Genomic DNA, 24,101 nt, shown 5'->3' on the forward strand with positions numbered 1-24,101 from the left:
GTAGCTGTTGTAGTGGTAGCCCTAGAATTTCCATGACATCACATAGAGCTAGTGGAAGTAGGAACTAATTTGAGTCTATTTCTGAGGTCTTGGCTGCGTTTGGGCAAAGGATAGGACTGATTAGCAATTGGTGTTGTGAAGGTTTAATACTTAGATTTCTCTAGAAAAATGTGAGAAATCCTGATTGAGAGAATTCTAGTTATTTTAGGAGTCAAAGGATAGAGAGGGGAAATACCAGGAAGTTATCAGGGAAGTAATAAAATATCAGCTATTAGACATGAGGGGGGAAGAGTATATGTGTGTGCAAATGTGCATAAATGATTATATGCAAAGTGCCACATCCTAAACATCAAGAAATTAAAATACCAGTGATTGTGTTATAAATGGTTATTTAAACATCTCAGTTGCTTTTCTTATATAAACTTCGGTTAAATCAGTACTAAAACATCAGACAGTTCCAAATAGAATTATTTTTGTCTCCATCGATGAGAAAAAATAGTGAAAAAGCAAAACAACTTCTGAGATCTGGTGTGAAATTAATAGACATGTAGTCTGCTTTCCCATAGACAGGAAATGCAGGGGCAGGTCATAGGATGCATATTGGTAAGAGATAAAATGGAAAGAATAGGTTAGAGCAAATTAAATACAGATTGAGGAGTTTGTACTTCTGCAGATATTGGGAACTGACTAGACTTTTTTAAAGTAGATGGGTGGTCTGATTATGTGACCAGAGCTAGCTATGTTTCCAGGAGGGAAAAATATGGGAGCCAGATTATAGAACAAACTTGGGTAGAGAGAGGCCAAGAGGCAGAGCCAGCAGTTCGGGGCAGAGGGCAGTGGAATGGAAAAGCGGAAGCAGTTATAAGAGAAAGCATGGACCTTTGTGAATGGAAGGGAAGGTCACTCTGGAATAAACTGTTAGACTCATCCAGGTCCTTGTCCTACTCCTGGGTAGAGTTCTTTCTTCCCTTGATGTTAAATGTGTCAGTGGGCCTGTATGCTCCAGTTTTTCTGGGAAGCAGCTGCATTGAGGTTTGTTGTAACAAGTCCTACCTGTCATGGGAGACAAAAAGTAGATGGTTTCTTAACAGAGACAACCTCAGGGTCCCCTTGATTGCTTCCAAACTTGGAGAACTGGATTCCAGCCTCTTTTTCCCCCCTGGTTCTGTGACCTTAAAGTTGTTTGTTCTCTCTGGGTGACAATCTCTTCATCTGTTAAGTGAATGTTCCTTGCCTGCCTGAAGTCGGAGGACTTGGCATCGGTCCCAGCTCTGTGACTGATTCAGGCAGCTTCCCGTTTTCATTGGAAGGGGGTCTGGAAACTTACTCCAGCCTTCACATCTAGATAGACTCTGAAGAAACATCCTTAGGACTACTCTGGGCTCTGGTTGCAAAATATCACTGTAAGAAGTTTCTCTGTGTTATGGCAGGTTTAAGCATGAGTTTCTTTTTCTGTGTCACCGATGTAGGAAATAGGAAATCTGAAGAACCTGCTGTGCTTAGATGTCTCTGAAAACAGGTTGGAAAGACTTCCTGAAGAAATCAGTGGCCTGACTTCATTAACAGATTTAGTCATTTCCCAGAACTTACTAGAAACGATTCCGGATGGCATTGGTACGTATTGGAATTAACTAAGTCCTAAAGGCGCTGGCTGTTCGGGCGTTTGGAGGACTCTCTGATCCTTTGGTCACCACAGTCAGGAGCTGGGGATGTGGTTCCTTTAGTTGCCTTGTTTGGTTTTTAAGAAGGAATGCAAAAATAATACAGTTTAAGTTTTTATATGAAAGTATTTCCTTCATAATACTGGTAGCAATTATAGGTATTAGTACTTAAAATTGTTGACTCGTATTTACTTATCCACACCTTTCTCAATGACTTCAGTAGGAATTAGCCTACTGAATGTGTTTCAGGCATATAAGCCTTCATTAAGAAATTTCTAATTGAGCATTCTAAATAGCTGAGGAGAAAGTAACTCTGACCTTGTTGCATAACCTGGGGAGGGGCTGCTCAGGCTGGCATGGTGCTGTGGAGTTGAGCCTTTTCTGATACATTGAGAATACTCTTTTACATTAACCATTCTGTGCTATTTCTTTTTTAAAAAAAATTAGTTCAGACATTTTTTTTTTTTTGCCATAGAGGAATTCATTTAAGTTTGAGAAAATAATGCAAACAGAGAAGGTACACACAGACATGGACTAGCAGCCCCACCGTAGCAAAGCATTGTAAGAAGCTACATTTAACAATTTAGCTGTCATAGAATTTCTGTCTTTGACCTTCATTAAACTTTTATTCAAAACATTGAATGGGTTTTCTGAAACTTTCAGTAGTTGGAGAAGCTGGATGGCAGAGGACTACTTCCTTCCTGGGATTTTGGTCAAGATGAAGGTGACAGCAGCTCAGCCACAATATAGACATTATCTTTTGGGGATTTTGACTCGAGGTAGAAATAGTCACAGAGAATCTTGTATGGCATCTGAAAGCAGTTATAGGAGCTGGTGGTATTTTAATGTCTGTAAATAGGAAGAAACAGGGCATGAGGTGGCTAGTTTCAAGCATTTGAAAGACATTCATGGAGGAGGAGGAGATGTATTATATCTTCCAGTTCAAATGGGAAAAGTCAGGGACCTTGAATCTCAACTTGATTTAAGAAAGGCTTTAAAAGAAATATTTGTACAAATTAGTTTGGGCTGCTTAGTGAAGAAGTGAGCACCGTGTCACTGTATGTATTCCAGGGGAAGCTGCAAGACCTCTTAGGGAGATTCCTCTGTTGTGTCAGGTGTGGGGTACAGTGTGCCCTGTAAAGAACGCCAGTGTGCCTGCCTCTTGACAGGACAGGGTTCCCAGCTGCCTGGAACTCTCTGGGGCAGCGGTAATTATGGCTGGTGGTGCTAAATAAAGAGCTCAGGGAGGTTAGTGCTGCGTTGCCCAGCAGAGCCACCCAAGACAAGCTTATGTTTTTCGACATTTTCTTTCTCCAACTTTATGTCTCTCCTCAGATAGAGGCTGCTTTCTGGTTTTCCTGGGGAAGGTTAATCATGCCAGCCACTCTTAGTAGATAGCAGAGGACATCTGCTGTGTAGGCTGAGTCCTCTGAGTTGTAATTGAGAATGAGAATCTGAATGATTGGGGATTTCCTTCACTCAGTGGGGACTCGAGGAGGCTGCAGTAAACAGATCCTTCTTTTCCATGGTGGACTCGGTCTTTCACGGCACTTTTCAAAGGTTACCATCTCATTCTTCACGTATAGAAATACTACAATACAGGGATCTTCACTCAGTCACAAGTGATGGAATAAACTGCTCTGTAGTGTTCTTTGTTTTTAGTAGGAGGATTCTTGGAGTAAGATAAAAGCCTGTCTCCCGTTTTAAAAGATCCATTAAGAGCCAGCTGTTTAATTTTCTTTAAATTTTCTGGCTTTGATATGATACTTTTAGGTAGTGACTTTTTAAAATGATTGGCTTCTAATTGCTGACTTTTTGATGTTCTGAGCAAATTGTTTTAACCCCCAACCTTTAGTGATCTGAATGCGAATGATGTAATTTCATAATGGGAAAAGCTGGGTGAGGAAAAAATGAATAACTATTCATAACAGGAAAGAACAGCAGATAGGAAATGCCAAATGATGATTAGGAAAACAATTGTTACTAATGAGTGTAATAATTTTTCAGGAAAACTAAAGAAGCTGTCGATCTTGAAGGTGGATCAGAACAGATTAACACAGTTGCCTGAAACAATTGGGGACTGTGAGAGCCTCACTGAACTGGTTCTCACAGAAAACCGACTCCTGGTGAGTGTGGTTTGTGTATTCAAATGGGTATTTATAAAATTTATTAGGGTGGATTCTACTTATTTGTAATTTGGGTGCACTAAATGGAAATTTCCTTATGTTACACACAAAAAAGGAACTTGCGAAGAAGCAAACACACCACATGAAGATGACCAGTTTTTAATCTGCGTAAGTGAGGAAAGTGGTGTTTCCACCCCCCTGTCAGATGTGTGTGCCACTGTGGTGCTCCCAGTACAGGGACTGCACTGACACCAGTGAAGGGCTGACTCCTCCTCCTCCTCCTCCTCCTCCTCCTTCTCCTCTTTCTCCTCCTCCTCCTCCTCCAATAAAAGAGAAAGTAATGGTCTTTTAGTGAAAAGAGCAATAAGTACAACAAGAGCTGACCAAAGACAGAAACAGCGGGAGAGCGGCTGAATTTCCTCAGGCAGTGCAAGCCAACTCCTCAGGTGTCAGGGAAGTGACCAATCCTTTCCTGCCCTGGTTTGTGGTTTTAGGCTTACAAATAGTAATCATAACAGTTTTAAAATATATATATATATTTTTATTCAGAGAGGAATGAAGAGGGAGAGAGAGATAGAAGCATCAATGATCAGAGAATCATTGAGCCCGCAGCCTGGGCATGTGCCCTGACTGGGAATCACACTGTGACATCCTGGTTCCTAGGTTGACATTCAACCCCTGAGCCATACCAGCCAGGCCATAATGATTTAAAAAAATTACATTAAAAGAATAAATAAAAATAACATTTACCCTCAGATTCCTTTGGAGTGTTGTAGAGATTCCACCCCCTCCACCCCCCCCGCCATGATCCTGTAGGATTCAGTGCTCCACACAGTGGCCCCTACAGCCTTCTCTCTTTTCCGGGGTCACAGCACCTCTGCTCAGCACTCGGGTCACCTGCCCCAGCACTGTGGCTTCTGTAGATAGCCACTCGGTCACATCAGCGTGGTTCTTGAAGGTGTGCACAGGGCAGGGGTGAATCTTGAAGATAATTAAATTCTCATTTGAGTTGAAGAGCCTTCATTGCCTCTTTACTAGGTGCTTTCTTCTTCCCAACCAAAATGCCAAATATTAAGTCCACATCCCTAAGTGAATTCTCAAATATTTGATACTCAGGAAGAATGCTTACTTCTGTCTCTCGATGAGATTACATCCTTTAGTCTTTGAAAAGCTCTGTTTTATTGTGCCATGTTAAAATATGTGTTAATAATAAAAATGTTATTTTAACAGACCTTACCTAGGAGCATTGGAAAACTTAAGAAGTTGACCAACTTGAATGCAGACAGAAATAAATTAGTATCTTTACCAAAAGAGGTATGTGCTTAAAAAAAATAAAGTAATAATTACAAAGTAATTATAGTAACACAGAAGGTATCAAAAATGTCAGATACTTTAAAAAGACCTATGTGGTGCTTTTAAAATGCATGAACTCTCGTTTGTGAGTATTGAGATGGTTGGAGGAATTATATCAAAGAGTGATCGTCAGTAACACTGAAGAGAGCGGGTGGAAGAGGGGGACTGAGGCTTTGGGCCGTGGCCAACAGTGAACAGTGACACCATAGACAAGCCTGGTGATTTGGGGGTTTGGCAGAGGAAGGGGATGACTTTGGGCTTGATTTAATTTAATGTGAAGTTAAACTGCCCCATAAGCCACTGGAATGATAAAAATGGGTCTTGATGTCACGTTGTCCCTGGGCAGAGTGAGTGAGCTCTTCACCAAGCCACCCTCACAGAGGAAGGCAAATGGGAAGCAACAGCTGGACTTTCAGGACTGTTTCTTGTGAGTGCTTCAGGCAGGAGAAAATGGACGGTCGCTGTCCATTGTGGAGAGTGGTGTGAGGACTTAGAGGCTGTGACATTCTGCCGGGGAGGTGAAAATGCTCAGAAGAAGAAGGAAGCCCAGAGCATGACAAACAAGCATCTGGTGTGTTGTTTAAAAGAAGGCTTATTTTTTCTACTAGGAAGTAGGGGAATGTGATTGGAGATGGGCAGTGTTGAGCTTGACTTTTAAAATTAACCACAGAGCCTAGAACTAAGCGTAAGCCACCGTTTTTCTCTTCATCAGTGTTGGTGAGTCCCTTTCCCTTCGTCAGGGCCTCACCTAACAAGGTGTGGGATTGTGTGATGTGGTCACCGGCCAGGTGCAGTTTCCTTTGTATTTCTCTGTTTTGACAGTTTTCAACATCCTTGGAATAATTTCAAAGCTGCCATCTAACCAGCTAGAATTTGAGGAGCTCTTATTTTCCTGGGATACTTCTCAGGGTGTCTGAACTTGGCCTGATTTCTTCCTTCCTTTCCTCATCTCCATGCCCTGCCCCCCGTGTCCCAGTCTGCTCCCTGGGTTAGACGGCCAGCGTCCCTGAACGGAAGCACGAGGACATTCATTGTAAATGTGACCATATTCTGACATATCCTCAGTCTGAACACTGGCATCCAAATAAAACTGTTCCCATCTCTCATAAGTCTACATCTCAGCCTAATTGGGGCACAGCTAAGAGATTCTGCTAATTAAAACATGTGGTTCCAGTCTCTAAGTGATAAACCAGAGTACAGAGCTGAGCATTATTCTGTACATTAATCGTACTCTAATGGGATAGCACACGTACATGGGTGACAGATCAGATGTAAACACAGGCACTGAGAGGTAGGAAAGATTTATGACTTTCTTTTTCAAGGCCCCTTCTGGACTAGGAGCTTTTATGTGTTATCTTTTGAGTCCTCACTCCGCCCTGAAGGTCAGTGGATTTCCTCATTTCACAGAGGAGGAAACAGGCCTGCAAGGAGCTTTCCGCTAGGGCTCCCATAGCTAGGGGTCTTGAACTGGGCTGCAAAGATGTGTGTCTCCGACAGCCAGATCACAGCTCACGGCTCTTCACTGGCTGGGAACAGCTTGGCCCCTAGCTAATACCGACTTAGCCCAACCTTTTCATCTATGTGACCCTGAGGTGTGGCAGGATAAAGAAAGGTCAAGTTATCTTTAGTTTGGGCATTTTAGAAAATTAATGTATTTTAGGAATATTTCAATGTGAATGCCGAAGAGAACACTTTTCAGTATAATGTCAATCCCCAGTCTCACGCCACCTCCCACTTCCCTCTCCCTTTCTTTTTATTTTCTCTCAAAGGAACACATTCTAGACAAGAGCATTAGAATTTTATTTTTATAGGACTCAAGCATCATGTTAGTCTCAGTTCTCTGTTCACTTTAAGAGAATGAAACTTGTACTCATGCTTCTTTTAGGGAGTTATGCCTAGTGCATGCTGTGTGTCTGCATGCATTTGCCAGACACTGCTTTTTATGATTTGAAAAGTGAAAGTATTTCTAGCTTCAAAGCATTTTAGTTAGCTTCATCTATTTTCTGAGAAATTATTATTGGTTTTCTGGCATCAAGCGTTTGATGCAGGAATGAGGTCTGTGCCTGTTCCTCAGATGCCGGACACAGCAGAGAATGTATCAGGAACTGGATCTTCCCGGCACACCTTCACTCCTGCCCATACACTCAGCCCCAGAGTCAGAGGTGCACTGAGCATGTGTCTCCAATTCTGCTGCAGGTCACAGCGTGGTAGCCCGCAGAAATGGCTGAGTGCTTGCCTCTGACCATTGGGGCTGAGCAGCCAAGCCACCAAGGGCCTCCTGACCTCGAACTGCGTCATGTTGGTCTGGGCTGCACCATCATGCCATGAGTCTGTGCGTTGAGTGTGTTAGGCCCTGTGACCTTGTGTGTGTGTTGGGGGGGAGAGGCTTATGCCCAGTGACCACATGTGTGCACTCGCTTTGTCTCCAACTTGATACCATTTGATCAAATCCTGCACTTGCCTGGTTGGATTCTTTTCTTTCAAGCCTTTATTACTTTCTCTTGAACAATTAAGTTGCACGCATGTCATATCTAAACAGAAATGCTGACCAATTCAATTTATATGCCAAAAAGCCTTAGTTGTATTAATTGCCATTGGCCTGCTGTGCTGTGTAGTTCTTCCTAGTTTTTGTCTTTTTTTCAATTTGATAATATTGCATATTGTCAGTTTTATAGCACAGCTTCTTAGTCTGTAGCAGCATTTATTTGCATTTTTTTCCAAATGCTTGAGGGGAAAATGTTTGTACTGTGTGGGTCCCCGTAATAGATTGTTTGTGTTTTGTGGTGTTATTTGTAGTAAACATTTGCAAATCAATGAATGTCTCTTGTTTTCTTAATTGTTAGCTGCTTGGAAATTTAGAAAAGTCAGGTAAACTTGCTATCCTGTAAGTATGGTTCAGACCACAGTTGCATCTCTACCTTCCATTTGCTTTGTAAATGCATGAAGACTCAAATCGGCTGACTGCTCCATGTGTACGTCATTGTAAAATTTGGACATTTTCCTTTAAATTCATTTTTTTTAAATGACTGCATGGCCTGGAACTTTGTTATGTCAGATTTGTCCAGATTATTTTCTCATAAGAGAATGCTTTTCTGTGAATTACTTTTTAAGTTCTTCAGACACTCTCAGAGGCATAACTTGGCAGCCCATATGTCTTCACTAAATCCTGGTTATTGGCACGATTCCATCTCTAATGGAAAGGCTAGATTTGCTTGATTTGCTACATGTGGCATGCTTCTGATTTTTCGAGCAACTTGCTTGTATATTTCATTTCTCATCCTGTTGCTTAAGTATGTATGCTTCTGGGAATAGGAGGTTCCCTAAAACTCATATTTTTTGGTAGAGGGAGGAACGAAGGAGGAGAGGCTGTTATCTGACAGGGAGTTGGTGGATGTGTGATCATGGGTATGGTAAGGACAGCCAGCAACTTCATAATATTCCCCAAACAAAACTCCACTTTAAATAGCCTGGTCCATGAAGAGTTTCTGGCTGGAAGAGACTGAGCACATTTCCAAGTTTAGACCCCAGTCTTTTGTCTGGATTCGGTCAAAATAGCCATGACCCTAAATACATCACACCTGTCCTACCTTCTCAGGTAGGATTTGCAGATTGTTGGACAGAGCCTTAATCACCTATAAATGTTACTGTGATATTCAGAAATGTCTGTGGTGTACAGGTATTATTATTATTACAATTTAAAATTATTTCAGTGAATAATTTAGAATGTTCCCATCATATTCTGAATGACTTATTGATAAATAAAAGATACTATCAAACCTGAAAAATACTAGAATAAAATATAATTTACCATTGGATTTCAAAATAGAGAAAGCATTCCTAAACTTAAAGAGGAAATAAATCATAAAAGAAACAGTTGATGGATTTTGCCTATGCAAAAATTAGATTTTTGATTTTTAAGAAGGTACAGACAGCCTGGAGGCAGGGGGACATTTACAATATTACAGATGAACAAGGTCTCTCCTTACTTTACTAGAAAATTTTTTATATCATTGAGAAAAAGGTCTTTCCACTATGGAAAGTAGACAAAAATTAAAGCAGAAAGTCCTCCCCTTTACAAGAATCAGTAAGCGATTCATAGAAGAAAAAATGGAAATGGCTATAAATATAAAAAAAAAAATATAGACCCATTAGTATCCACAGAAATGTTAATGGAAGTATTTTGACCTATCATATTTTCAAGATTAAAAAAAATAATAGCAAATTTTTGTAAGGCTACTGGAAAGTGCATATTATTTTGAAAGTATAAATTATTATGGCTTCTCCGGTGGGGATGTGATATTATTATTAAAAACTTTAAAAGTGTGCATACCGTTTGATTTGCAATTCCACTTCTAGGACTTTTACCCTGAGAAAAAAATTACGGATATACACCAAGAGTGTGCACAAGAATATTTCTCACAGTACATATAGGGGCAGCTAACATATGTTAGGCACCAGGCCAACCATGTAGAGTTAGCTAACATGCACCAGGCACTGTTAGCTTTCATGCTTATTCTTATCTAATTTTCAAAATAGTTCTGTGAGGTGTAGGTAAATTGTTATCCATATGTAACAAGTTGTGAAACTAAGAAACAGGGGTTAAGTAATTTGCTCAAGGTCACAAAGCAAGAAATGGTAGCACTAACTAGCAGTGTCTAATCAGAGTGATTCATTAAGTCATCTGAAATACGTCTGTAGAAGGAGATGATTATGTGGTCAATAAAAATCTCTTTAAAAATATGATGACATGGGCAAACTTACTTGATGGAAACAAAGGTGCTGAAGGCCCTAAGTGTTGGTCCTAATTTCGTTGAGGTGTATGTGTGGAATCAAATGCAAGGGAATAATACTGAAAGATGTATCTCAAATTGTTAAATACTTACTATCCCTTTGTAGTAGTCGGATGTGACTTCAGTTATTTTCTCCTTGTTCGTGTGTGTGTGTGTGTGTGTGTGTGTGGTTTTTATTTTTCAGTAAACATAAATTACTTTCTTATCACTAGGAAAGAAGAATGCCATAGCTGTTACTGGATATTTTGATGTCAGAGGCACAATAATTCAGAGCCTCAAAGCTATGTGGTTTCCAAAATAGTTATGAAATAGTGGACATTTGAGTAATATGCTACATAGATGATAGTGGAAAAGGCAAAAAAAAAAAATAGTCTCAGGTTTCTGAAGTGACACATTATAATATTTCTCTTCAAATTATATTTTGACCAGAATTTGCTTATTGTACATTTTTGGTTTTGCCAATGAAATGTGGGCTCAATTTTGCTACAAATACTATGAAAAGAAAGCTACTAAAGGAAATGAAAGCACCTTTATACTTAAGACAGGGATTCAAAAGTGGGATGTAGGCAGACAAAGGTAGGCTTTCTTTTTGAATCATTGAATCCATCTGATTATCTTCTCCAGGGTAATGTAACCTGGAGGCAATTAAAACTTAGTGAAAGTTGACCTGACCAAAGGTTTGCTTAATAGCCTGCAGGTCCATCTCCTTAAGATGGATTAGATCAGTGACAAACAGGTAAGGACAGTATCACCTTGACTTGAGACCCAAAACAGCTAAACAAGGATTCTCAGTTATATTCTGTGATCCTAAGAAGATCCCAGTGCAACCTCTTGTCTTCTGTTTGAAAGCTGCTGTTTGGTTTAAGGGAGGTTTAAAAATATCAGCTTCCTACATGACTGGTAATAAGTTATTTAAACAGTGAACTCTGCTTCCCAGATTTCTAAGTGTTATGGACATTTTATCCAGATGGTCACTTAAGGGAACCTGTAAACTGTGCTTCCTAAATCCGAAAGAGAAAGCAGAACATCTGAGTGATATGAATAATATACTACTGAACTCAGGTCACCTCTTCACTTTTATTGACAGTGTGAGACATTGTAAGGAGACAGAGTTTTAGGAAGTTCAGGTGGGTCCGGGGAAGAGCTCGCCAGCATCAGGCAGGCCCAGCATCCTGGGCACTCCGTGGTGACTGCACTTCTCATTTGCATGTTTCCCTTCTCATTTGGAGTTTCCCTTCTTTGAAAAACAGTATTTACCACATTTACTTGGCAGCAGTAGCAGTAGACAGGCTCTATGATAGGTGCTAAATTATATTCGTGATTTCATTTAGTTTAATCCTTATTGTTACTTTTGGTTAAAGAGTCAAACTCACAAAACACGATCGAGCCTGAATTCTCACCCAGGTCTGTGTGATCTCAAAGCGCGAACTCCCTCCAACGCCCTGCACTCCTCTGCCATCTATAAAGCGTGGTCTTTTGATTTACGGTTCGGACTGCCTGATACTTTCCTAAAAGTCAGAGGTCTGCGCCATCCCTTCCTGGCTGATTTGGAAAGAGGGCTCTGTTTGCGTGGATGTTTGCCTGGGACAGCCTGTGCCTTGGCAAGTGATGAAGGCATCCCAGCATTCAGCAGCAACACTCGCCCTTTGTTGGCATTGTTTTCCAAACACCATAGACAATGGAGGTCTAGAGGTCGCCTGCCCTGACAACCCAGAGTGCCTAGGAGGCTCTTGAGTCCAATTGCTTTCCACCCTTTGACCTCTCTAATGGGTGTGAGATTAGAGAGGGAAAGGAAAAAGGAAAAAGAGGAGACTGTAAACAGTAGACATCTCACACAGGCCTCTGGGGCTCACATTCCTCCTCCCCAAACGCTTAGAGAATGTTCAGTTGTCTAGAACTTTTATTGCTCCCACAACTTTTAGACCTTCTCAGATCACTTTATCAGTTAATTAATTGATTGATATGAATAATGTATATGTACATGATACAAATTGAAAAGGCTCACAGGTATAGTCGTAGGGCCCCAAAACAGATATTCTACAGGTGGCTGGGACAGTGGACAGCTTCGTGACAAAGTGCCCCAAGTCACAATGTAGTCTTGTCTCTACATCCCCGCCAGGAGCTTCTTGTCCCATCAGGAGGGCCATGTAGGAGAATAACTGATATCTGCTCCGCTTCCCTGGAGGAGGATGTAGGGCAGGGGGGTGTCCAACCTCAGCCACGTGACCAGCAAGGCCTCCTTATGGCTGCAGTCCCCCCACTGAGCCCAGACTCTAGTGCAGATACCCCTCTACATGAAGGAGGGTGTGTGTGGGGGACCCCCTCATGAGAACCTTGAGTATCCCTTCCCATGAGTAGATTTTTGTTGGGATCATTTGACTTTATCAGGGAGAATCTAATCATGTCGATCCTCAGAAGATTCAGGGTTTGATTTCTTTCCTTCCATGATGATGCTTGGGAGAGTGAAATTGATGATTGCCTTCGTCAAGGAGGGGAGGAGTGCCTGGCCCCACAAAAGATCCCTGAAGGACACAACACTGGGGCTCTATAGTCATAAAATATTGTATAAAAGAGGACACAGTGGTTCTTGCTAGAAAAACTTGCTACACATAGCTGCAGATAATAACTTTAAGTGGCAGTCTTGCCCTAGAAAGTAAATTAATAAATATAAATGTATAAACATTCGTACATGAGAAATGTTGTTGGGTAGATAGTCTTCACAGGTGAGAAGATGGGGTGGGTACTGCCCTGGCCAAGCACCCTGATGATATGTAAATGTGTAGATTGAACAGTAGGTCAGGAAAGGACCTGTCAGAAGGTTGGCACAGACCCGAATTATGAAAGAAATACAGAGAGCAGTGTGGACCAGCAGGTCCTGGAAGGAGTGGGGGATGTTAAGCCTGATTTTGGAGGTTTTGAAAGACAAAAGGAAGGACACTTCGAATAAGAAGTAGTTGAACCAAAAAAATAAGGTATATCTTAGAGAACAGTAAGTAGACCAGTTTTGCTGGGATGGGAGATGCGAATGCTGAGAAGCCTTCTGCACACCTGGGTGTCCTACAGGTCATCAGAGACGAATGTTAGTCCATGTTTTCTTATGCTTGTTTTCCTTTTACATCCATATAGTTAAATACTGTGGTTACATATATTATTTCAAAATCTTTACATTAACTCCAAAAGGAAGATGTAACAACAAGATTGTGCATGAAGGTATAATATTATGTAGTAATTTCATAAGTGTGCACTGTGCTGTTCAAGATGTGTACATATACTACACACATAAATAGAAGAGGTCAGAAGATACATCAGACCTCATTGGAGAGCCAGTCAAGTCTCGGCCCCTCCTCAAACGGAGGCCCTAGAGTGCTTTCCCATCTGTCAGAGAGCCATCAATGGGTCCCTTCATGACCCTTTCCACGCTGCTGCTCCGGGCGAGGGGAGGAGCACGGGAGGAATGTGGCACCCACTGTGGGGAGTGCTGCTGAGTCCTGCGGGTCTCTGGGATCCAGTTATTTTCTCGCCCCCTCAGTGCAGCTCTCCTGATAGTAGAATCCACAGCCAGTTTTTCAGGAGCATCACCGAATTCTTTTGTGTTTATGTTCTTTGTTGAAGACCAATTATGTGAAGCTCAATTATCTTTGAATAATTGCTTGCTTAAAAAAAAAAAGTGATAATCAAATTTGGTGTGGATGTAGATATTGGCTTATGCTTTTACCAGCAGGTCATAGGTGAGGAGATTAATGTGTGTATTTACCAAATTCACTATTGGCTAAAAATATTGTTGAATTCCATTGGCCAAAGGAAAATGAATTTACCAAACTAAGTTGTGAATGGAAACTATTAAAAGTTATTTGGTGGAAATTAATGTACTGCTTCATCTATCAGATGACCTCCCACTGTTTTAAATAAACTGAAATGCTGAGAGCACTGAAGTTAATGGGATGGATAGATCTTCAAAGGGGTGTGTGTGTGTGAGTGAAAGAGAGAGCTTTGGCTTAACTTTTGCAACCTAGAATCCTGATATTTCCATATGACCATAAAATACTTGTCTGGACCTGTGTGCTTGGTAAATGCATTTAAAAGATGTGATTGTATTAGATAGCATTAAAAAATGACTCCTTTCCAGAATGAAATTTTTGGACTATATAGTTTATTTTTCTGTTTTAATTTAGAACATGTGTGTCTAATATTAGGCAGAGATTTTTATGAACACATTGGACTATTCTATTTTGTATGATTTAAATTAAACATAGTTGGTCATTAGAGACTTCAAATCATGTGGTATAATTATATGCATCCTTTTCATGCCATTTGATAAATAAGCCCGCCACCATTCTCCCCTTCCCCCCCAAAAAAAACACAAACAAACAAAACAACAACCTGGAAACAAGTTGTGTTTTCTCTCCTGTTGCAGATCGGTGGGTGCTGCAGCCTCACTGTGTTCTGCATGCGGGACAACAGACTGACCCGGATCCCTGCTGAGGTGTCACAGGCCGCAGAGCTTCACGTCCTGGATGTGGCAGGGAACAGGTGAGCGTGTTCTGTTTGCGCTGCTTAAGAGAAAGAAACAGACGTTCACCCACCCTCGCCTTTTCCCAGCATCTTTGCTGTGTGTCTTTGCCTTGCTCCGTCTGATGGAATCTGTACTGATTAGTCGAACGACCCAGGCCCAGGAAGTTTTCGGTCTAGGTCCTGGAGTGACTGAGCCATATGGAGTAGAGAATGTCAGCGACACCTGAGCGTGAGCACTTCCCAGTGGAAGTGGATGCGCTGTACACATGCTTCCCAGAGCAGCAGGGCAGTAAAGTAAGGGAAGGAGCAGTGCCGGGAACTGGGAGAGGCAGGTTTCACCTCAGCTTCTGTAAGTCAGTGTGGGCCTCTCAGTTTCCTCTGAGCCCGAATGCGTTTGAACTAGATTTGATTGGAGGTCTTGAGATGCTCTGCCAGTGACGCTGAACTCTCCTAAGCTGTAAACAAGATTGCATTCAGGGACACTTTTCTGGTGAAGAAGATCCATAACTAATGTCGTCAGAATCACCAAGTGCATCAGAAGTTAAAAAGGAAGCGCCACCAGACTGGCATCCCCAAGATCACGTCAGCAGCATTTCTCAGGTGCCAGGTGGGAGGTCAGCTTAGACTGCTCACCGGTTCTGGAATGTATCTTCTCTTCTCCTTGTAGAATATTGATTTGCTTTAGCCAGTCTGAACTAATTTCATACGCACCTTCTTCCCTCTGAGCCTACGCAGGCTATTCTGTCTAGCTGGGACCCTCTTCTCGATTTCCCTACTTTTATTCTTCATCACTGATGCTTTCATTTTCTCCAGAAAGCATTCCTCTCCCTGAATCTGCATTTTTAATTACTTCTGACGAAGCACTGACCATGGCCTGTTAGCACCTGTGGAACCTTCCTAACCTAAGGTTACCTGAAGGTGGGCGTCGTGGTTTGTGTGTCACTATATCCCCATGTCCCTTCCCAGTACCTGGCACATGGCAGGTGCCTGGGAAAGTGTTACACAGGCTAGTTTTGCTGCATGAAGAGCAGGCCACTCTAAAACGCTTTGTATCACAGGTTTCACTGCCTTCCAAGAGGAATTAAAAAATGCTTTTGAGCATTATAGAGTTAGATAGGAGAGGAAGTGCTGAACCAGGGGGAGATAGATGGTCCACAGTGTCTAGGGGATCGAGTCTGGGGGATTGAGCTAATGGTTACTTAGGTCAGGCTCAGCGCCATCATTCATTCCTCCTGAAGGATAGTAGATGGCATGCTAAGTAACCCGCCCTCCACGGGAACCTGGGGTGAGGCCTGGCCTCCAGGAGTGCTCACCCTGTCAGAGTGCATGCTTTCAGGACATCCTGAGACATTCTTAAGACCACTAACAGGTGACTGAAAACTTAGGGTTAGTTTGAGCTGAATGTGGCATTTCTGTGGGACTTAGCCTCACATGCCATTTACAGCTCGAGAAGGGTGGTGTCCCCACCTCTCGCCTCCAGCAGTAAGCTCAGTGAGTCCCAGCCTCCCCTGATTCTTGCCAAGCTGGTGAGCGTGGATTTGCATCACTAATTCTTGGGTGGAAAGATGGCTCTGGTGTCTAAAAACTGGTTTTCATATGAGTGATGGCTTCATTCTCTAGTTCTTGGAAGAAGGGAGAGTTGAGTTTTTATTATGCTTGGGCTGGGGTGGAGAAAAGCCAGTTAAAAAGTTGAGTTACATAGCTGTCATCTGAGTCACTTAAGTGTGTCGTTTAGTCCAGGTATATATAGATTAATAACCAAATTTTAATCCTATTAAAATATTTAATTACTACTCATTTTAAAGTATCAGTATAGAACCTAATAATAAAAAGGACTACCACGTCAGCTTTTTTGCCCGGAGAAATGTCACACCATGGGAAATCATACCAAATGTGAGAGCAGTTTCTGCCTCTGCAATCAAGCATATAAAAATAGCAAGGGCGATTCTACAGGAGACTACATCTTAGTTTCCAAAAACTTACTTTGATAAATTGGATACAGTAAGTCACAGCAAGGATAACTATAAAATGGCACTTGGAAAGTAAACATCAAACCTTCTGGTACAATCACAGAGGAGGTGTCTTGTATTATCAGCTACCCATGGACATAGGATATACATTTATTAGATTCCCTCCCAGAGGATTATCCCCCAAACACACAAAATTGGGTATTTGGGGATCTTCGCTGCAATATTAGTAGTTCCAAATACTAACAATGACTGTCAATGGGGAAACAGTTTATACCTTTGAATTTAGATCACATGATCTCACACATCTAGAGGAAATGATGAACAACATAGACTGATGAACAAAAACAGACCCAGAGAAAGAGAAGCAGCAAACAGACTTTCAAACCTCAGAGGGAAAGTAGGGGAGGGTGGGGGTAAGGGGAAGAGATCAACCAAAGGACTTGTGTGCATGCATATGGGCCTGGCCAGTGGCCATGGACAACAGGGGAGTGGGGGGTTGGGGGGGTGAGGGCATATGTAGGGAGGGGTTTGGGATGGGATTGGGGGGATGAGGACAATTATGTGATACCATAATCAATAAAAAATATATAATAATAAAAAACAAAAAAATAAAATTTACATATTAATATAAACATATCCTATATAATAAAAGAGTAATATGCAAATTGACCATCACTCCAACACACAAGCCATGTGGACACAAGGTGGCCACCACAAGATGACCAGCAGGGGAGGGCAGTTGGGAGGAACCAGGCCTGCGAGGGAGGGCAGTTGGGGGCGATCAAGCCTGCAGGAGAGGGCAGTTAGAGGTGACCTGGCTGGCAGAGGAGGGAAGTTGGGAGTAACCCAGACCTGCAGGTCTGAGCAGTGGGGAGGACAGTTAGAGGCAAACAGGCTGGCAGGGGAGCAGTTAGGCTTCAATCAGGCTGGCAGGGGAGTGGTTAGGGGGTGATCAGGCTGGCAGGCAGAAGCAATTAGAGGCAATCAGGAAGGCAGGCGGGTGAGCAGTTGGGAGCCAGCAGTCCTGGATTGTGAGAGAGATGTCCGACTGCCCGTTTAGGCCCAATCCTACTGGGGTTGGGCCTAAACGGGCAGGGGTCCCATATTGGAGAAGGTGCAGGCTGGGCTGAGGGACACTCCCCCTTACCCCCATGCACGAATTTTGTGCACCGGGCCTCTAGTTCAAACATATCACCTCACAACTGTTAGCATGGCTATTATGAAAAAGACAAGAAATAACAGGATGTGGAGAAAAGGGGAAACCTTGTGCACAGTTGGTGGGAATGTAAACTGTTACAGCCACTGTAAAAAACAGTATGGAGATTCCTCAACAACTTAAAATTAGAACTACCATAAAATTCAGCAATCCCACTTTTGGGTATGTATTCAAAGGAAATGGAAACAGGATATTAAACAGGACTCCCATGTTCCTTGCAATGTTCTTCATAATAGCCAAGATATAGCTAAGAATCTATCAATAGAAGATATCTATCTATCTCTCTCTATCTCTATCTATCTATCATCTATCTAATAATGAAATATTATTCAGCTATGAGAAAGAAGGAAATTCTGCCATTTATGACAACATGGATGGACCTTGAGGGCATGAAATAAGTTAGATGAAGGAAGACAAATATTGTATGACCTCACATGTAGAATCTAAAAAAGTTGAATTCATTGAAATGAAGAGTGGAATGTGGTTGTCAGGGACTGGGGATAGGGGGTAGGGAGAGAAATGGGAGATGTTGGTCAAAGGTACTCACTTTAAGATGACTGAGTTCTGGGTTCTAATGTATAGCATGGTGACTGTAGGTTAACAGTATTGTATTATGTACTTGAAAATTGCTAAGAGAGTAGATCTTAAGTGTTTTTAACACACACACACACACACACAATGGTAATTATGTTAAGTAATGGTCATGTTAATTAAGTCTTCTGTGGTAATCATTTCACAATTTTTAAATGTATCAAGTCATCATGTTATACACCTTAAACTTACACAATGTTGTATGTCAATTATATCTCAATAAAGCTGGAAAAAATAAAAGTATTAAAAGACAAAACACAATAAAACAGTATAGCTATGTTACAAAGTACTAAGCAGTTCTAAGAATGAGATATTTCTCTGTAGTGACACAGGAGGCACAGATTCTGATTAGTAGAGCAAGTATACAGAGTATTATCATTTTTGTTCATGTTTTTAAGAAAACTTACCTCCTTACCTATTGTGGTACACCAAAATATTAATAGTAGTTCCCCTAGCAGTGTTTCCCAAACTTTTGACATATGTGTAACCCTCCTATAATTTTCGTAACGCTGAGTACCCGTACTCATGAGAACGTAGAATTAGGTGCAGCTAAGCACGGTGCAGTGCATATCCCCACCAAACTCCGGTGCAACGCGTACCCACACCAAACTCTTCCCATACCCCTGGGGGTACGCGTACCACACTTTGGGAAATAATACCTAGAGGAAGGATGGAGGCTTGGGGTTACAGGGACTTTCACTTCAGATATTTTGATATTGTTTATTTTTTTCATTGATTATATTCTCTCTATATATCTTTAAACATTATTGAAAACTTTGCTTAAAACTAAAAGTTCTAGTAGGAGGTAACAAAAAGATTAAACATTTAATTGTAAGAAGTGTGCATCCACCAGGGAACTTAATGTTACATTCATTAGTAGAGTGTTTAATGTTTAGTTCTTAAATAAGTTTAACAAGCAATTGCTGTAGAAGTTGCTTCAGGTTGAGTTGGTCATGGATGTACTAGAAATGAGAGACTCAGGGTTTACTTATTAATTTGCTTTTACCCTTGTACCATTGATGTCAGTAGTAAGTATTGGCCTTTTATTTTGGGGTGGGGAATATGTGGTCCTAAATAGAACAGTGTACAGTGGAGCTATGGTTTCTTGTGTTGATTCTGCAGTGTACAGAAGCTACCAGAATAAACCAAAAATGTATTATTAACTCGTCTGGAAAGCCAGGATATATAACATCTATTTATCTATTTTCCACTTGTGTCTGGGATGGTTCACCCAAGAGAAACAGAGGCCTATGTGTCTCTTTCCCCCCAGGCGACAGAGAGTCAGTGAGAGGGTCAGCCCAGCCCAGTATGTGTGCAGACGGGCAGGACACAGGGCTTCTTTTCTCTTTGACATCACAGGAGCACCTCTGTCTGCCAGACACTGTGAACAGGCTCGTGTGTTGTGTGGGCAACGGGCATGTTCAAGCTGGCACTTAGATTCTTTGCAGGAAAACTGGCATTTCAGACAACAAATTAATCTCATGCAGCTTGTTGAATGTGATTATGAGATGTATTGTAGGATCCAGTGACCTGTTTTAGCTTTTACCATGTGATTTTGTCATCTGTAGAAGCTGTTTTTTTATTATTGATGCTCTGCCTGGCCCTTTACCTATACCTGTGCTTCAGCATTTGCTAGGAAGCCAGTTGTTAGTCAGAAGCAAGTTGTTAGTTTGAGTTACCTGTGTTTTGTGCCTTGATTTTATTTTTCTTCATGTTCTCATGATTAAGAAAGGTACAGATGCTGACTATAGATTTCTTGCCCAAGACTTGAAACTTTGAACATTCTAAAGGATATTAGATTAAGTTCTTTTAAAAAAGAAATAAGAACAGACTTTTGAAGAAAGGATTCTTTTGTTCAATAAAATGAAAAAGTCTAATGTACTTTAAGCTTTCATAGTATATTAGGGTATTTTATAAAATCACTGTCACAGTGCCTGGCAAATACATGTCTTGTGTCTTTTAACTTCCTTGCTTTTAAACACATGACAGCCTTAGGGCAGAGGGAGAAATAAGTTGTATAAGCATGAGCGATTTCACTTTCCATTCCCCTTGGGAAGCAGTACTTCAGAACAGGAGTCGTGGAGCCAGGCCTCTGCTGGCCGTCTTCCTCATAGTCTGAGCATGTATTTCACTGCACTGAGTAGATTCTGGGATTTAGAAACCCGTATTTCTCATGGCGCTCACTAGTGAAATATTGCAGTGTGTGATACATAGAGAATTTCCAAAGGGTACTTAACATATACAGTTCTCACAGATGCATTGATTTCTGAACCTAAGTCCCACATAGATACAATTCCACTGTGCTTCCCACCCAGTACACGTGCGAGGGAGGCACATGTCTTCATGGACTCACGTTAGGAAAATACTGTCGCTTCTCCACAACCCTTACATTGGAAATCTTTGCAAAACATATTAATTGTTCTCATGAAAAATTTGTTGGTAATGTATTTGTTAATATTCTCTATTCACTCTTTGATTTTTTTTTTTTTACTTCATTTGTTATAGAAGCTTAACCAGTTTAACATTTTCCTTAGATTATATTTTCCTTACTAGTTTTATATTATTGGACTATACCTTCTCTTCATAGCTCTGCAAAAAGTTCAGGTTTATTTCCCACAAGTCTGTCAGTTCAGACTGGTATACAGGCAGACCTCAGAGATAGTTGTGGGTTCGGTTCCAGACCCTCTCAATAACACGAATACTGCAATGAAGTGAATGTAATCTTTTTGCTAGTGGGGGGTCTTGCCTTCAAAACACACAACATCTATAAAGTGCAATAAAGCAAAAACACAGTAAAACATGGATTGCCTGGTAATTATTGTCTAATAATTCAGTATTAATCTGTTGACAAGATCTACAGGTTGATCTTTCTCATATATTAACTGGGGGGTAGGTGTACAATCTTACAAAAGAAAGAACCCCAGGAATACATGCTGTTCTGCCATTCTTCATGGGATTAATGGGCTTGATGTCTCTTCTAAGAAAATTTGCCTCAGATAGTAGTTAACAGAATGTGATTAGCTTAAACAGTTACTTCTAAGACTGGTCCACAATTTAATATTTGGAGTCATACTTAGTGGGATAATACTCAATCAAATATATCCTTAGGTTCTTATTTTATTTTATTTTATTGATATTTTACAGAGAGGAAAAGAGAGGGATAGAGAGTTAGAAACATCGATGAGAGAGAATCATCGATCAGCTGCCTCTTGCACACCCCCTACTGGGGATGCGCCCGCAACCAAGGTACATGCCTCTGACTGGAATCGAACCCGGGACCTTTCAGTCCGCAGGCTGACGCTCTATCCACTGAGCCAAACCAGTTTTGTCTATATCCTTAGGTTCTTTAAACCATGAATTTTTGGTATCAACATGGTTTTGGTTGTTTTGCAAAGTGAATTAGTAACTTGTATAAAGCATTAGTTTTTACTAAGCAGCATTTTCACCCTCGGCACTGTTAGCAGTTGGGGCCAGATAATTCTTTGTTATGGGGGCTGTCATAGCAACAATACCAGCCTGGACCCACTAGATTCCATAGCACCACCCAAATGTCTACAGACATGGCCGGATGCCCCCTAAAGGGCAAAGTCCCGCCTGGTTGAGAAACACTGGGCTGTCCTCTGGAGGTACCAAGTCCTGGTTTCGGTGGTGATCTTTACTGAATAGATCTAACTGCTTGCAGCCAAGCTGTGAAATATTTGTGTAAATATAAACAGGAATCTAATCTTTAGGTGTGACATTATAATTTTAAAAGTGCTTTGCTTTATATATACGATCTCATTTGAAATGGAAGCAATCTGATGTGGATAGTAATTATCACGTAGGCATCGGAGAAGTGGGAGCTTTTAGAAACTGAAAGATAAAAGTTTAGGATGGAACACTTAAAATAATCTCCCTAGAGAAAGCAAATGGAATCCATTAAAAAAATTTTTTAACTTAACTTCTTCAGCACCCCACACATCTCCTTCCTCCCGCCCTGATTTGCCAGGGGCTGCTGGAAACAGGTAATCCCACCAGCCCTGTCGCGAAGGTGTTGCCATTCTGTGTGAGAACTCAGCTTCTGCAGTTACTCTGGCTTGGTTTTCTCTTTAAGCCTGGACCTCCTAGTGCAGGACTGAGTGATGTGCCTCGTAATTTTCTCATTTTGTGCCCTATGGCCTGTCGGAGTTGATGAGATAGGTGATGGCAGAAAGGGAAGCACAGTTACCTACTCAATCTACCTGCAAAACATAAATCAGGTATCTTACTATCAACACAACGTATTTTAAAAATTGAACCCTGCCCCAGGAGGTGTTTTCATTTTTCCCCCCGGTTTTTATTGACAGGAATTGATTGGATGACACCACTTGAGACCTGACGTCGTCTTTTGTTTTATATTGTATTAGGTTGTCACATCTGCCCTTGTCTCTGACGGCCTTGAAGTTGAAGGCTTTGTGGTTATCTGACAACCAGTCCCAGCCTCTGCTCACGTTCCAGACAGACACAGACCTCACCACAGGAGAGAAGATTTTAACCTGTGTCTTACTTCCTCAGCTGCCTTCTGAACCTACTTGCCAAGGTGAATTTAAGGACTGTATTCGTTTGGCCACAAGAATTAATAGGAGTTAGTATCTCCCCATAAGATCCATCATTTTCACATGTGACTGTATTTTTGTCCAATTCTGTCCCTTAGAGCTGGCCCAGGCGAGGTCCCTGTGGGCCTCCTCCTGGAGGGTCCCCTGCATCTTTGCAGACAAAGTACCACTCACACCTGTTTAGGCTGAAATTCCTTAAACACTCTTGGTTTTGAATGTTAGCTGAGGAGGAAAACACAGATACTCCTAAAAAAGGTAGCACTTGCTTAAAATCCAAACTGAGGGTTTGGAGGATGAGTATTGACCTCAATTGGCAAACTGTGAGTTGTTTTGGATCATTGTATCTTTGTTTTGTAAATATGTGTAGTTTTAAAAAATATTCACACTAACATCATATTGCTGTTATAAATCCTTTGCTGAGCGCTGATTTTGATGGAGGGAAACTGAAGTACTCTGGGAGGCAGGAGTCCCCTAAGTGGAAGGGCCCAAAGCCACTTTCCAGCCCCACCCTTGTTAGAAGAGCTTTGAAGGCCCCAAGGGAAAACGTGGTAGAATGTGTTATTGCAGCAAGTACTAGTCCCCAACACGTGCAGCCACAGTACTCTCATGAGAACGTTTTTGAAGTTAGTGTTATGCGTCATTGAAAAGAGATCAACTCTGTCCCAGGCTTTTTCTTTTTACTCCCCACCCACGGATATGATTTTACTGATTTAGAGAGGGACAGAGGGAGAGGAAGAGAGACACACATCCATCAGTTGCTCCCATACGTGAGCTAGATCAGGGATCAAACTTGCAAGCTGGTATGTGCCCTGACCAGGAGTCGAACCTGAGGTCCTTTAGTGCACAGGGTAATGCTGAACCAACTGAGCCACAAGGGCCAGTGCCTTTTTCTTTTGTTTTTAATGTTTTACATTACTGCATAGCAGTGTCCAGTCACCGACCCCGAGCTCCCTGCTGATGTGCCTTTGTCGTGACAGAGAACCTGCCTCGCTGTGGGGCCCTGGAGAGCTTGGTGAATGACGTCTCCGACGAGGCCTGGAACGAGCGGGCAGTACACAGAATCAGTGCAATCCGATTTTTGGAAGATGAAAAAGATGAAGAAGACAATGAAATGGTATGGAAATGGAGATTCTTGGCCTCAATTGAAGTTCGGAATCTAAAAGCCTTCCAAGATTAATAATGATACCTGATAAGGATTTTGTGTATTTTCAACTAGTGTGTTTTCTGTTTTGCCTTTAGAATTTTAGAATTTTTAGAAGACAAAACTAGGTATTCTAGGTACAATTTCACCAAGTATGTGCAAGGACA

The 24,101-nt window shown here is 41.5% G+C and overlaps 1 protein-coding gene across 1 annotated transcript in view; it reads left to right on the forward strand.

Moving 5' to 3' along the window:
* Positions 1-24,101, forward strand: part of LRRC1 (leucine rich repeat containing 1) — a 123,803-nt gene that overhangs the window by 94,833 nt on the left and 4,869 nt on the right. Inside the window, exons 8-13 of the mRNA XM_084889454.1 lie at positions 1,470-1,614; positions 3,669-3,787; positions 5,018-5,101; positions 14,345-14,460; positions 22,605-22,777; positions 23,771-23,907. Of these exons, the coding sequence (XP_084745580.1) occupies positions 1,470-1,614; positions 3,669-3,787; positions 5,018-5,101; positions 14,345-14,460; positions 22,605-22,777; positions 23,771-23,907 (774 nt within the window). The remainder of the gene's footprint in view (positions 1-1,469; positions 1,615-3,668; positions 3,788-5,017; positions 5,102-14,344; positions 14,461-22,604; positions 22,778-23,770; positions 23,908-24,101) is intronic.

Source organism: Pipistrellus hanaki, assembly GCF_964339955.1.
Source record: "Pipistrellus hanaki genome assembly, chromosome: 7".
Lineage (NCBI taxonomy): Eukaryota > Metazoa > Chordata > Mammalia > Chiroptera > Vespertilionidae > Pipistrellus > Pipistrellus hanaki.